This window comes from Rutidosis leptorrhynchoides, chromosome 11 (assembly GCF_046630445.1).
Source record: "Rutidosis leptorrhynchoides isolate AG116_Rl617_1_P2 chromosome 11, CSIRO_AGI_Rlap_v1, whole genome shotgun sequence".
Lineage (NCBI taxonomy): Eukaryota > Viridiplantae > Streptophyta > Magnoliopsida > Asterales > Asteraceae > Rutidosis > Rutidosis leptorrhynchoides.
The window spans coordinates 191,193,075-191,208,978 of record NC_092343.1 but is presented as its reverse complement, the minus strand read 5'-3'; the positions used below and the strand labels follow the sequence as shown (position 1 = coordinate 191,208,978).

General features: G+C 31.3%; 1 protein-coding gene across 1 annotated transcript; it reads right to left on the bottom strand.

Annotated features, from left to right (window-relative positions):
- Positions 1 to 340: 340 nt before the first annotated feature.
- LOC139876833 (protein N-terminal asparagine amidohydrolase-like) lies at positions 341 to 3,623 on the bottom strand. Its single transcript, XM_071864209.1, has 9 exons — positions 3,465 to 3,623; positions 3,005 to 3,166; positions 2,635 to 2,699; positions 2,430 to 2,535; positions 2,272 to 2,310; positions 1,519 to 1,713; positions 1,140 to 1,318; positions 592 to 711; positions 341 to 475 (listed from the first exon to the last, which is right to left on the bottom strand). Exons 1-9 carry the CDS (start codon positions 3,513 to 3,515, stop codon positions 361 to 363), a joined length of 1,032 nt encoding a protein of 343 aa, XP_071720310.1. The 5' UTR covers positions 3,516 to 3,623; the 3' UTR covers positions 341 to 360.
- Between the last annotated feature and the right edge of the window lie 12,281 nt (positions 3,624 to 15,904).

Here is a 15,904-nt window from a genome sequence, read left to right as displayed (position 1 = left end):
GAACCCATTTGGATCCATTTGGGTCTTCAAGTAATTTTTGTATTATGTGATTGGACTCATTTGGGTCTTTAAGATATTTGTTATATTATGTGCTTGAACCCATTTGGGTCTTCAAGTAAACCCAATGGACCCATTTTTAAGACTTTGGGTCCATTTTGCCAGGTCTTACAGTGTACCTTTTTTTTTTGGCATAATTGTCCAAATAACATTCTTTAGCTTGGCATTCCACAATTTGAATTCCATTAAATAACAAACAAGCAATATTATAAATTCATTGAAATTGTTTTAAATTATTATCCCACAATTGGAATTATCGAATACCTTCAATATGTTTACCGCATTTTTTTTAATCTTGGCACACTATTTTTGAGAGGTAATCATCCAGTTCTCGGTTGTAGTCCTCTCAAATACACGTGGCACGTTTGAAGGAAACGCTTCTTTCCAATCTGGATGCTGGATTAGGTACTCCCATACCCTACAACATTTCATTCATTACTTAGGTAACATAAACTCAAATATACACACAAACAATGGAGACTTCTAAATTAGGATATATTTTAAATTTAAATAATAATGTTAATATGTGTGTACCTTTTCTGATTAACAACAAAATCTGGGCCCTCAGCGGAAGGTGATGTTGAAGTGGTGACAAGAATTTCAATATCAGAACGGTGTCTCATCATTAATGCAATTTCTACTTCCCTCATGCTCCTGTATATAGACACAACAACTATTACCATCAAAGTGCAATACTTGCAATCTTAATTGAATGATTTAGAACTCAATGCTGAACAGTTTAGCATTTAGTGCGTCTGAATAACAAAATGATGTTGAACCTTTCAACACCCAGTGCGTTTGTTTCTTAAAAATTGTTGTTTAGAATTTTAATTGATTTCTCCTATATGTGTCCATTAAAGAAATGCCATTTATCTAAGACTTAGATTTGCATGGTCGAACATGATCTGTTAATGTTAACGATCATTTGTATATGAATTTAACTTGGCGTTAATAATAAGAAAAAAAAGTAACTTGAAGACTAAGCAGCAGTACAGAAAATTATACTACAATATGATATGATGAATACTGATGTGACAATGTTAAAAAATCGATAAAAACAGAATTAGGAAAAGAAAATTTACCAAGAAAATGGCGCGATGACAATTCGGTCATTATCAGTTTCATATGTATCTAGTAACCGTCCAGTTAATGTTGGGTCTTCATACGAAGCACCTAAACGGATCCTCCTGATAATTTCATCCGGACATCTTGTACTTGTATCGAAACTGGATGGCACAACTGAACCACTTGATGTCTCCATCTCCAGGATTATAAAATTTGAGATTCATAGTTATTAGATATATCCAGATTCAACAAAAAAATATTCATATAAATTAGTAATTGTATCTGCATACATGACAAAGGGAGGCGTGAGTTAATTACATCTTTTAAAATTATTTTTGGGAAGAGACTAAGTTAAAAAATAAATAAATAAATAAATTGAATGGGAGAATAACTAACCAGGAGCCCATGGAAGATTGGATATGCATTTCCCTCAGAGTCATATCTTGTGTTAAGCTTAAGCACTTGAAAATTTTGAATTTGGAACTTAACGTTGCGCTCTGCTAATATTTCTACTATTTTGATACAGAGTGGGAATGAATAACTTTTCTTTTTTGAATACGATTTGGCCCCAACATCATGATCTCCCTGCCCCTGAACACATAAAAATAGTGGATGTTAACTCTTATTGTGTAAGGCATTGGGGACCAGAGTTTACTTAAAGTAAGTAGGTCAGATGTGGCAAAATGGGCAAATTGAGTGAGACGGGTTAAACAGAGTCCAGTTGAAAACGGGTAATTTTACATTTCGAATACAGTTATTTGGTTAAGTATTTTGAGTTTTAAAAATACTGAATGTATATAAAAATACCATAATATGCTATATATATTTAACATAATATTCCAACTTCTTGTAGATAAAACAATTTAGGCCACTGTATTCATTAACTAAACATTATTAAGCTTATAACAAGTTTTGACCCACTTTATGAGTATGGTGGATTAGACCCAATTGCTTTTATAACTGGCTTAAACAATTTAAACCGTTCAGCCCGTCATCAATGAATTTTAACCCGAATTGGCCTCCACGCATATGAATGGGTTGAAATTGCCACCTCTAAGCTGAGCCATATCTTACATTTAGAAAGGTACTGATATAAGATAACATAATAAAATAAACCACATAATGAATTTAAAGGCAATTGAACCAGACTTGAGGAACAGAATCATCAAATGCGCCAACTATATGTACCTGAAGCAAATGCAGGTTTAACAACATATTAAATACTAAACAAGTTTAATCTATTAATAACTTTCTTAGTAAAAAAAAAAAACAAGATTATTGAAAGTAACAATGATACAGAACAATACATCTAACATAGTATCCTCGTCATCAGAATCTGTAACTAACAACGACAACATCTGGGAGATTCCAATATCAACAATGTCTGGAGAATCCAAATGCGCAATAGACGACCTACAACCACACTTCAAGAGTTTAGAATTTAATTTATTATAATATATTAGAAAATAATTAAAATACCAATAGTTTAAACGTGTGGGAAAATATTCTTACATGCCACTTTTGCAATTTCTAATGATTATTCCAACACATGTTGTTGCTTCATCGGTGCCAACAATCTTCATAACAAGGAGATAAACGAAGCTCAATTTTCACATAAAATTAATTTGCAAAAAATAAAAAATAAAAAATAAAAAATTTATGCCATTAACCATTTAACCTCATTTCACATTGATAAAAACCTATTCTATAAACTAATGTGCAGCATTCGATCGATAAGAGGCACATTTAGATGTGTTTCGGATTGCATATTTTCACCTTAAGCTTATAATAAGCTCTTTCAGAATAAGCATCTTCAACAATGGTTGTACAAAATATAGTTCATTGCGTTTAAAAACACAATATAAAAATTAACAGAAATTACCTCCACATGTGCAGGATCTACAGTAGCATATTCTCTTTGAAAAACGTACACACATTTAGCTTGATCAGAAACCGAGAAATTTCTTTCAGGTATAGCACAGAACGATCTTGAGGCAGAGACCAAATCAGGATGCTCCAGTAATGCAATTACTATGTCAGAGCCCTACTCATAATATCCCAATTTTAAAATTAAAATTTAAAATTTGAAATTTAAAATCCATATGAGTTAATTCTATGTCTAAGAAATTATCTTTCATAGCTTCAAATTTCATGGTCAAACCTGCTACGTGCTACATCAAAACTACAAAATCAAATTATACACGTAACATACCTACTAGCAATATTATTATTGTTACAAGTTACTGTATATGTATTGCGCGGGGAGAAAATTCGATTTTTTTACGCTAAACGACCAAGTATCTACTTAATGATCATAGCCCTAAAAATTGGAAACGAATTACCTCAATTGAAGATGAATCTGGCAGAAATTGAACTCCATTAACGTAAATCATGATAAGAAACAAGAAAATTGTTTGTATTAAAAATGATTTATGTGATTACAGCGTTAACCATAGCCCTAAAGTCAAACTGAACATTTTCACCAAGGTATAAACTATCTTAAATGTTGATTTACTTATATTTATTACTCGGATCCCATATTAATATTTTTTTTGAAAGACAAATTTTATATAAAATATGAACTAGCAAGAAGCTAGAAAATACAACGAAAAAAGAAAATAACCAACTAACACGACTCCAACTTCACACACGACCTCACGAACAATAATTATCCAAAAACTACAACACGAAAAGAAAACTCCAACTTCACACACGACCCGAGTAAACCTTAAAACCGAAAGACTCGAACATAAACCCTACAACCCATATCCAAAATCAAAACCGATAAAACACATTCAACGACCCGAGTTGACGATCTTCAAAACAATACCATCTATGATCGCAATGGCCTCTATGAATCTGAATCTGAGCAAGAGCAACAACACGAGCATGAGGATACACAATCGTCATCGTCTATATCCTCACGTCCTCCATTAGCCTATTGAGTGTATACCGTTGATACCACTTAATTTCATCCCGATGTTTTTTACGAATCAAACGATTTTTTCTTTTGATAAAATTAAAAAAGTGATGTTTATCTTTCAATTTAATCTTCATCTTACGACAATACTTAGACAACGAGTAATCCTTAGAAACTCCAATTGTTTTAGATTCATTAAAATCAAATGAATCACTCTTTTAATACCTGTTGGCCTATTAAAAATCTTCCCATCCAACTTTACTTTTTCAAAAATCTAAGGCCCATTAATTACATTCCCCACATGATCACAAAAGTCATCCGTATTAACCTTATCTTTATCTTTAACTCGTGTATCCTCGAAAATAGGAATATTTTCAAATTTTGAAGAAACATCGTCGACACCACCTCCATGCGCATGGGAAACCGCAATGGAGTCTCGAGATGCAGACCCAACAGAGGTGACTCGTTGGTCCTCGACACCCTCGTTTAAATCAACGTCTATTTGTTTTCCGTCAACCACGGATTCTCCGACATGCACACAACCATCGTCTAGAACGTCACGATTACACCGATTATTAACCATGATTTTGGAATCGACACCATTGCCATCTAGCGACTCGTCGGTTCTACTACGTGTGTCGGAGGTGTCAAAGACAGAATCATCGGCGTTGCTCCTGAAATCACCATTGACATCCTCTTTGATGCCATCGTACGATTTAAACTCACTTTGACCATCATTCTTATTTACCGACCCACCTGCAACATTGTTTTTTTCACCCACAACACTTGGATGCCTAAAAATAGCCTCTAAATGCTTCTCTTTGTTTTCGGTTACAAACTCGGTATCATCAAACCTCTTTTCTGAACCAACAAACGTTACTCCTTCGAGTTTGTTGTTAGCAGTAGAGAAAGCTTCGCCTTCCTCCTTAATTAGCTTCCAGTTGTAGCATCCCAGATCGAAGCTAAAAACGAGCTTGTGATCGATCACCGATGATGGAATTTTAACTACGAAAACCTTTCCGTCTACCTTTAGTTCAATGGATTTAGTGTTATCAACACTCTCATTCGTAGTATTGAAATCCTTACGAGGCCCCGGCGATGAATGATTTACAGGTAAAGGATTTCGATTAATATTACACGAGTAAGGTTTTCCATACTTAGCGATATTCACTCGAAGACAATACTTCCTAACCCGAATTAGATTTAAACGAACCTGAAACTCAACAGCGTTTTTAACATTGGTATATCGAACAAAACCGAATCTTTTTCCCCATTTGTTGAACTTTCGAGCAACATACACGTCAACCACATCTCCGATCTTAGCAAATTTGCCCCAAAGATTTGACTTGCTCCAATCTAATGGAAAGTTGGTAAAGTAGAAGTTTACCACTTCGCCATTCCACTCGGATTTGCTCTTCGCTCCACCATCGTCTTCGTCACTCTCTTGCTCGGCATCTTGTTCACCCTTAGTCATCGAACCTCGATAAATAACTAATTAGAAAGGATGTTTACATAATTATGCGACACATCCCATATTAATATGGTTCAGTATTTCAATATTTCTATGTACAATAGTCCATTATGTCCTTAATATTAATATATGTTGATAAGATTAAAAATGAAATAAAAAATAAGGGTAAAACTGGAAAGTAAACAGAAAATATAGTACTTTTATGACATTTTCTTAAACTGTGTGTTTTTTGTCTGTAGACTATTAATATGGGACGGAAGGAGTACTAGTTATAGTTACTGGTATTTATATATTTAGACCGTGAGTTGAGACCGAGTAGTGTTACGAATTATGGACCTAAAAAGACAGGTGATTTAAATAAATCATCAAATCCACGAACGACAAACGATTAATATAAAGCATACGAGCGCTAAAGAAAAACGATATGGGATTTAACGTGGTTATATCTCAACTCCATAAAACGGAGAAAGGTTTATTCCACGGGCGCAAACTAGAGATTTTTCTTATAATTTTCGTGCACATAATTAGAGGTTACAATAGGTCCTTTTATAGGAAAAAAACAAACAAGGAAACAACTTTGGGAACAAGTTTCCTATTCTAGAAACTTCTGGTCACCTAGCACTAAACTCGCGATCGCGAGTCTTCTGCTAGCATCTGTTTCACAAACCACACCTCGAGTAGAATCTCCATTAGCGAGTTAGAAACTCGCGATCTCTACTTTTGCAACAACAGCTTTGACTTTTGTTTGACTTGTTTAACTCGATTCGCACTCCAACAATCTCTCACTCAAAGAGATGTTAAACAACCCATCTTTAACCTGACATCATCATCGTCATCCCACAACAACAACCCGACCCGCTAATTACACCTCCTTTTGATACCATCGGATTTGCACCCTAATCATACCGCACTTCACCTGATAACCTTCGAGCAAGTGAAGTCTTTCGACACCAAAAAATACCTCCGAGCTATAATTCGATCTTTTGTTACTAGCTTGGGCCATCTCGGTTTCTTTCACCACCATATTCTTAAACCTAGAAGATCATCTTCTTACACTCGAAGACCAATTGAAGTGAGCGAGACTTCAATCATAGAATTCTTTCATGAGACAACAACGCCTCACACATCAATCTAAACATGTCCAATCTCTAACCCATATGTAACGACCACTCGTATAGATTATACCCATCTATCTATGATTTCCTTCACCAACAAAAAGGAACCCCAATAGACGCTTTTGTAGACTCTTCTTCAAGATACCCTAGTGAGACGCAATCACCACCTTGAAGATTACCACCATTTCAACTTTTCGCTTTGTCGCTGGTACACTGACCTCCTCATAGCTATGAATTTTACAAACCCCATATTCTCATCCCAAGCACGCTCCCACTGTAAGAGTAAGAAATAATCTGCGCCTACTCGAGGAAAACTTGGTTTGTACAACCAGTCAGTCGCAAATTTCTTTGCCACCGGAGAGTATAACAAGTATTCGAAGCCCTAGTGTTACCCGGAATCATCACACTAATCTTGAGAACATTGGAGAACAATGTCGCATAATCATCTCCAACACTCTACTAGTTGAAATGACCCGTTCATATACATTATAAACGATTCACAATAGTTGATTACATCGCGAGGTATTTGACCTCTATATGATACATTTTACAAACATTGCATTTGTTTTTAAAAGACAAACTTTCTTTTCATCTAAAGTTGACGGCATGCATACCATTTCATAATACATCCAATTATAATTGACTTAATAATAATCTTGATGAACTCAGTGACTCGAATACAACGTCTTTCGAAATATGCCATGAATGACTCCAAGTAATATCCTTAAAATGAGCTAATGCACAGCGGAAGATTTCTTTAATACCTGAGAATAAACATGCTTTAAAGTGTCAACCAAAAGGTTGGTGAGTTCATTAGTTTATCATAATCCATCAATTCCATAATTTTAATAGACCACAAGATCCTCATTTTTCATAAATATCATTACACTCGCAAGTGTATAAAATCCATTCGTATGATGAACAACTGGTAACCGACATTAACATAATGCATATAGAATATCCCCCGCATACTCGCAAGTATGCCATAATATTGGCAATCACAATCACCATTTAAATCGAAGTACTAAAGCATTCCAAATTCTAGAATGGGGTTTGTTAGGCCCATAGATCTATCTTTAGGATTCGCGTCAATTAGGGGCCATTTCCCTAATTCTTAGGTTACCAGACTTGAAGGGGTGATATTCAGTTTATTAATCCAACCATACATGTAGTTTTAAGTACTTGTGTCTATTTCGTAAAACATTTATAAAAGCAGCGCATGTATTCTCAGTCTCAAAAATATATATTGCAAAAGCATTTAAAAAGGGAGCAAATGAAACTCACAATACTGTATTTTGTAGTAAAAATACATATGACGTCATTGAACAAGTGCAAGGTTGGCATTGGATTCACGAACCTATATTAATTATATATATATTTATATGTTTGATCAATATCTGTCTAACAATTTAGGTCAAGTCGTAGTGTATCACAATCTTAATGCTCGAGACTAAATATGCAAAAGTCAACAAAAGTCATATTGACCAAAATGTCTTCCAAAATTTATACATGATTATTATATAGTTTAAATATAGTCGTTTTATATATTTAAATATTTTTAACAGATTTTATTAAAGTAAATAATATAGTTCTTTTATTAATAAATAAAATTTTATATTAAAATTTATATAATAAAAATATACTTTTATATATCTTAAGTAATAAAATTTATAAAGTTCATTTAATATCATAAAAATAATATGATAGGTATTATTAATGTAATTATATTATACGTAGTAAAATATCTTTGTATCACATATTTATTTGATAAAATAATATTGATAATAATAATAATAAGTAAAATTGTACTATTTTGTAATAATTATTATTATTCTACTAATAAAAATAACAATAATTATATTTTCTAAAAATGATAAAATGATAATTTTTATTAATAATAGTACAAAAATGATAATAATAATGATGTTTCATATTAACAATGATATTTTTATTAAAAATAATAATTTTTGTAAAAATGATAGTTTTAATAATAATAATACTTTTAATAACAATAATAGTAAAATAATGAAAACGATATTTTTCCTTTAAATCAATATCTTACAATATCTTAATTTCATCATGATACTCTTACTCATTATTTCCTAATCGCTTCGTTTAATAGCTTTTAGTCATCTTTTATACCGCGTTCATATTAATAATAATAATAGTAATCATAATAATTAGATGTTACTAATATTAGTTTTAATTATAATAATACTAATAATACTAATATTAATGATATTACTAATAACTATGTGAATGATAATAATAATAATAATAATCTTAACGATAATAACGATAATAATAATAATAAAAATAACAATAATATCTTTTATTAATAACAACAATGATAATAATAATAATATAATAATAATAATAATAATAATAATAATAATAATAATAATAATAACAAGATTATAACGACGATAATAACGACGATAATAATAATCATTTTTACAAAAATTCAATTGACTATAACTTCTAAACCGTTCATCGAAACCATTAGATATCTAAATAAAAAGTTCTCAATTTTTCGCTAGCTTTCCAACGACATGCATATTATATACCTTATCTTAATAACATATGTATTTAATTCAAGATTTGACATAACCTATCTAACGACAATAACGAACGTATAAGCATGCATAATCCTATATACTAGAGCACTAGTCCGGGATACACTAATAATATATAAAAGTTAAGTTATGAGGGCTCACGTATCAATATTGAGATTCAATATTGCAGGAAAAGTACGTAGATGCAACGGGGATGATAAACACTAGTTTGACTCACGAGCAATACTCCCGAACCATACCCATAACCTCCATAGGTATAACCCATAATTTCCTTAGCTCTATCCCGCTCGAAAAACAATTTCGAAATCACTCGGACAGCACTCCGTCGTAATATTTTATGTATACTAATAATATCTTAAAATAATATGGAGTAAATATATATATGTAAATCGATTGAGAGAGTTTAGAGAAAAAAATATTTTCAAGTTTCTATGAAATAATGAAACCTATTGAATTCTATTTATAATAGATTTTTGAATTATTAAAGTGAATTATTAAAGTATGAATTATTAAAGTGAATTATTAAAGTATGAATTATTAAAGTGAATTATTAAAGTAAAAGTAAAGTAAAAATAAAGTAAAGGTAAAGTTTAAGTATAGTAAAATTATAAAACTATATACGTATAATACGCGTATAAATATATATAATATTAATTTAAATCGTTATATGTATTTAATAAAATAAAATATAAATATCTTTATCTTTATCATACTGGTTAAGTAATGAGTTGTCAAAAGTGGTTCTAGATATTTATAAAAGTTATATACGTTTTAATAATAAAGTTCTTTTTAAACTGAAAACATTTTTGTACGTTTGAAACTAAATCAAATAAATATGATAATTTTGTTTACCAAAACTAAATATATTTAAGAATCATTTTGTTTAAAGGTTAAAATAATGGAAATCGTTATATCATAAAACGTTTTAGAAAAGTAGAATCATATATATTCATAATAGGTTTCAAGTTTTTAAATTACAGTCTGTTGGTGAAGCATGGGATAAAGTCCAAAGGTTAAATAGACGTATGAAATCATCTTAATGAAAAATGTCGAGTTACTTAACTTGTCGATATCCAACATCTAAGTTATTTACACTCTACGTTCTTACTTATAAACCACTTTACCATTTTCCAAATGTTGTCAAAAAGAATAGATTTCTTAAATCACAGTGGACCTCATAACATGGACCCGTAATCATATCACAATGTATCTGATAAATCAATCATTTGATATTATCTCCTAATTCCATCGATAAACATATTGAAACAAATACGTTCGTGTAAAGTATTATATGTTTAATACTTTATTAATATTCTCAAGTTATAATATATATATACATATATATACATATCTATTTATATATAACGGTTCGTGAATCGTCAGAATTTGGTCGAGGTTATAATGAATGTATGAACACAGTTTAAAATTCTTGAGATTTAACTTAACAAACTTTGCTTATCGTGTCGGAATAATATAAAGATAAAGTTTAAATTTAGTTGAAAATCATCTCTGAAAACGCGGCTCGTATCGCTCAAAGTTTCCATGACAAAACCATCTCGAGCTCGCATCATCAAACCAGAAAAAGCTCACCCTGAAAACTGCCCAGATTCAAAAAATCATATCTCAAGATCCAACAGTCAGATCAGCCTCATATTTTACCACGTGTAGATCATTATGTCTTCTATCAACAAACAAAATATCAAGTCAATCCAATGGTTAACTAACCTGATATGAATTTTCTTCTTCAATAGCTCCTGAAACTCCGAATGTGAAAGTTCAATCATTCTTTCGCACATGATCACGAAAAATGAGAACTCAGATCCGACACCCGGATCTCCTGAAAAATCTCTCCGCAACGAACCCATCGATCCTACCACTGACTCCGTACCCTTCGCGAAAAAATTATCATCATGATGCAATCAGTGTCCCAATTACAACATTACTTTTATGAACCGTTACCCGAATTCCGATGTGATCAACTCTCCCGGATACATAGACATGCCCATGAGTTCATCGATACCAACTAAGTAACCTGGTCTTGATACATGTTGTAAGACAGATCCCTAGAACCCGTCATTTAATAACCAAAACTAAATCTGGCTGAACACACCTCGCGATCGCGACCAAAGGTCTCGCGGTCGCGAGCTCACCATCTTCAGCAACTCGTTTTCTTGCTTCCAAATCGCCATCATGCCCGACCTCGTAGCCTATAGCTCTGATACCACTTGTTACGAATTATGGATCCAACAAGACATCTGATTTAAACCAATCACTAAACCCACAAATGACAAATGATTAATATAAAGCATACGAACGATAAAGATAAAACGACACAAGATTTAACGTGGTTAGATCCCAACACCAAAATATGGAGAAGGGTTACTCCACGGGCGCAAACCATAGATTTATCTTATAACATTCGTGCACACTTTTACAGTCTACAATAGGTCATTTTATAGGAAAAAACAAACAAGGAAAAAACTTCCAGAACAAGTTTCCTTAATCTAGAAACTTCTGACCGCCCAACACTAAACTCACGATATCTGTTTCACGATCGTGAACCACACCTCGAGGAGAATCTTCATTAGCGAGTTTCAAACTCGCGATCTCGACTTTTGCAGCAGCAACTTTGACTTTTGTTTGACTTGTTTAACTCGATTCGCACTCCAACAAGTAACTGTATTAGAAATCCTTTAATATTGATAACATTTGCACTGACAAATGTATTGAAATGATTAGTATTGTAAATGTTAATAATGAATACAATTACAATATATTATGCTAGTGTTCTTAGTCAATTATATCATCTCCGAGTTGTGACCGCGTTAAATTTACCAGATGATGCAGACCAAATACAAATCAAATTTATTCTTCATCTGCATTTACAAATCACATGTGTTAAATGTACAAAGCTGCAAAAGTGGGTTAACTAAACTTTTTGAAAAGAGATAACCTTTAGCTATAAACATTTTGAAGTAAATGTTAGTTATTAAATGTACATAGAAACTGATACAGAGATTCAGAAGTGAGTTAACTATTATCCTTGAATTAAACTTATATGTATCAAGGCGTTTTTCAACAACATTGTGAAGTTTAACAAAAAAAATAAAAAAATAGACCAAACTGGTCATAGGGTCAAAATGGACAACCAAACCACTTAATTTAGTATAAGATTTAATCTGTCATAATGTATTATAAATTATAAGTTGCATACCTTGGTTTAGTTATCCCAATTTAGTTGGGAAACACAACAATATGAGTATAAACATTCGGCTAACTTTTTCTTACCTACATAGATAATACAAGTATAAGTAAAGGTTAAATTTGAAAATTTGGACATGTGAGTTGATTTATTTATAATTACCAGTATTAAGTATTGTACAGTGTGCATATCATTGAGTACATATATATTTAAATATTGTATACGTAAAATTAAATATTGAGTAGATACCAACCTCTACTATATGTGCTGCAGCACTTCTTTGAACATAACATTTTTGTTGTTTTTGATATTTCTTTATCCTTGTTCAAGAGGAGCAATTTAGTCCTTTTTAGAGACAAAAGTATTAAGTATAATTTATATTCCTTACCTTTTACCTACTTAGTTATAATTTATATTACTTTACTTATATAATTATACTACAAATACTACAAAGTATAATTCATATTACTTACTTAATTTATAAGTTATATTTTTTGGGGTAAATGATTTCACCCGACGAATATATTAATATAAACAGAATATAATGAGGCACAAAATGACTAAAGGACATGCCCTATAGCCACACAAACAACCAAGCTCCAACACTACGAGCTTTAGCAACTAAACAACCAAGCCTCAACTATAAAAGCTAAAGCAACTAAACAAAACATTAGAACTTAAGAAATCCTCCAATCTGATTTCAGTCTAAGCACGCTAGGCGTCCGCTTCCACTTTAAAGACATTAACCTTAATCTTACCGTTGAGAAAATAGCCTCATAAACCTGCTCAGCAGATCGATTACCTTTCTTGAAAAACCTCTGGCTCCTTTCTTGCCAAATAAAATAGACGAATGCACTAAAGACCAACTTTGTGACCGCGATTATGGATAACTTCCTTGACGCAAATGGGGTTAATAATAAACAAAAAGCTCTCCATCCATTAGAAATAATAGGGAAATCAACATGCTTCATAGCCAACAACCAAACACGAGCAGAAAAACAACGCGTAAAGATAAGTGGTCTTGAGAGTTCGGCACTTGATTACAAAGAGGACAAAAACGAGCGACACTCGGACTACATTCCCATGCTTTTAACTTGTCTTAAGTTTTCAAACGTTCATCCATAAGTAACCATAACACAAAAGCATGCCTCGAAATACATTGTGAGAACCAAACCGCATCACCCCGAGAAACACTAGCTGCTCTCAGACGAATATGCTCCCAAACAAGCTTCACCGAAAAACTATAATTTACTTATATAAGTAATATTACTTACTTAATTTACTTATATAATTATACTACTAAGTATAATTAATATAATTATACTACATATATAATTTACTTAAGTTAACTTTTATAATTATAATAATGAGTATAATTTATATTACTTACTTAATTTACTTATATAATTATACTGCTAAGTATATAAATTATATTTCTTACCTTTTACATACCTTTTTGTTTACATGCTTACGTCATTATTATTATTATCTATTTATATATGAAATGGACTATTAATTTATGATGTCTCAAAAAAGAAAAACAAGATTATTGAAATATTGATTTGAGACAAATGTAGTAATTTATTTCTTACTCCGTAGTTATAACTTATAACCCAGTACTTAGTTTTAAGAAATAGTCTTTTAAGTATTAAATAATCTACTCTATACCTTAAAAAGGGTTTTTCTTAGGTAATAAATATTTTGAAACACCTTTTAATCACCATTAGATTAAGTAATTACTTCACCATATCCCTTGATCCAATGACCATAATTTATCTACAAAACATATTAGCTAATAAATCATCATTTGTGAGTTAATGTGACTATTATACCCTTACAAAAATGGGGTCATACAACAAATTTAGGGGTCTTTGCATAATCACTTCATACTCATTTCTCATCCCAAGTAAAATACCCACTATGCTCTCTAAATTCATATCCACACAAATGCATTCACGCTGCAGATTTATACCCTAATTCTTAACACATTCAATCGGAAATCGTTACCATCATATGTGTTTTAATCTAATTATCCACCAGGTTAATTCAATCAGAAAACGTTACCATCATAAATCAAGAATGATGAATGTCGATTCAATAGCGAATTAGATCATCATAAATCAAGAATGATGAATGTCGATTCAATAGCGAATTAGATCATATAAGAATGAAGGTAACACGTAGTATACTCAATTTTGATCAATCCATATTGGGATATTTCAAAATCATCTTTATTTTCTCATCATCTCGAATGCCCAGATTTTTTTATTGTTCAAATCGCATAATTTTAATCGTCGAAAAATTTATGTATACTGCGGATTCTCAACTTATGTGGTTCTGTGTATGTTTTGTTCATTAATGTTAATTACTAGCATAAAACCTTTAAGTTCGATTACATATTTTTTTCGATTAATACTATTTTTCTTTCTTTATATGCCAGTTTAATATTTATAAATTTGTATTCTTGAATTCCAGATCCTAACAGAATTTACGATCAACAATGTGGTTCTATATATGTTTTGTTCATCAATGTTTTGTTCTCTATATGTTCTGTATATGTATATGTTTCGATTACATCTGTTTTTCTGTATATCTGATGTGTTGAAAGTGTGTGCAGTAGTGCTTAGCTTTTTTTCCATCTTTTAAATTTATAAAACCTTTTATTATTACACTTTAACACCCTAACGAGCAACAAAACCCGATCAGAGGTAATAATTTAGGTTATCATCTCAAGAGAGCGTAGATGCGGATAAGAGTTGCTTTATTATTTAATTCTAATTAAAGAATTAAAGATATATTTTTATGTCTTTTATGTGATAGATTCTTATCTCTTAGGAAAGAGATGCTTTTAAAGATAAATAAAACAAAACAAGGAATTGAAGATTCAAAATAAAATAAATACAAGTAAAAATACAAGTGATTACATGGACAACCAATTCATACGAGAATCATATTAGGTAAGTTTCATAACTTATATTAACACTAAGTAGAATAACAATCATAGACCAATTATTATCCCTTAATAGGTTAAACTAAGTGTTGCATAACAATCAATAGGTAGGTCATTAAAGCATATGCTAGATATGTGATGTGCATAACTAACATCTTAATTCTTCATGTTCAATTTAATTACATGATACATTACCAATCTTGTGATGAGGAGCAATATGCAAATAGACTGACAAATTATATAAGCTATTAAACACCAAGTAGATCAACTCAAGTTACTAGCTGAAAGTCAATTACTACTAAGTTATCACGTAATCATTAATTAAACAAATCCAAACAAAGGTTCTTCGATTAAGCCTAACAATATCAATTTCTATTATATAAGCGTAACTCAAATCAAATAAGTTTATCACTATTAAGCTTTTTAACTTAGTTGCATGCAATTCAATTTAACAAGTTTGATGGACTAGATCTAAACAAGTAGCATGAATGGAATAATAGATCATCAGATCAAGGACTAATCAACCCTAAAATCATGTTATTTAATCA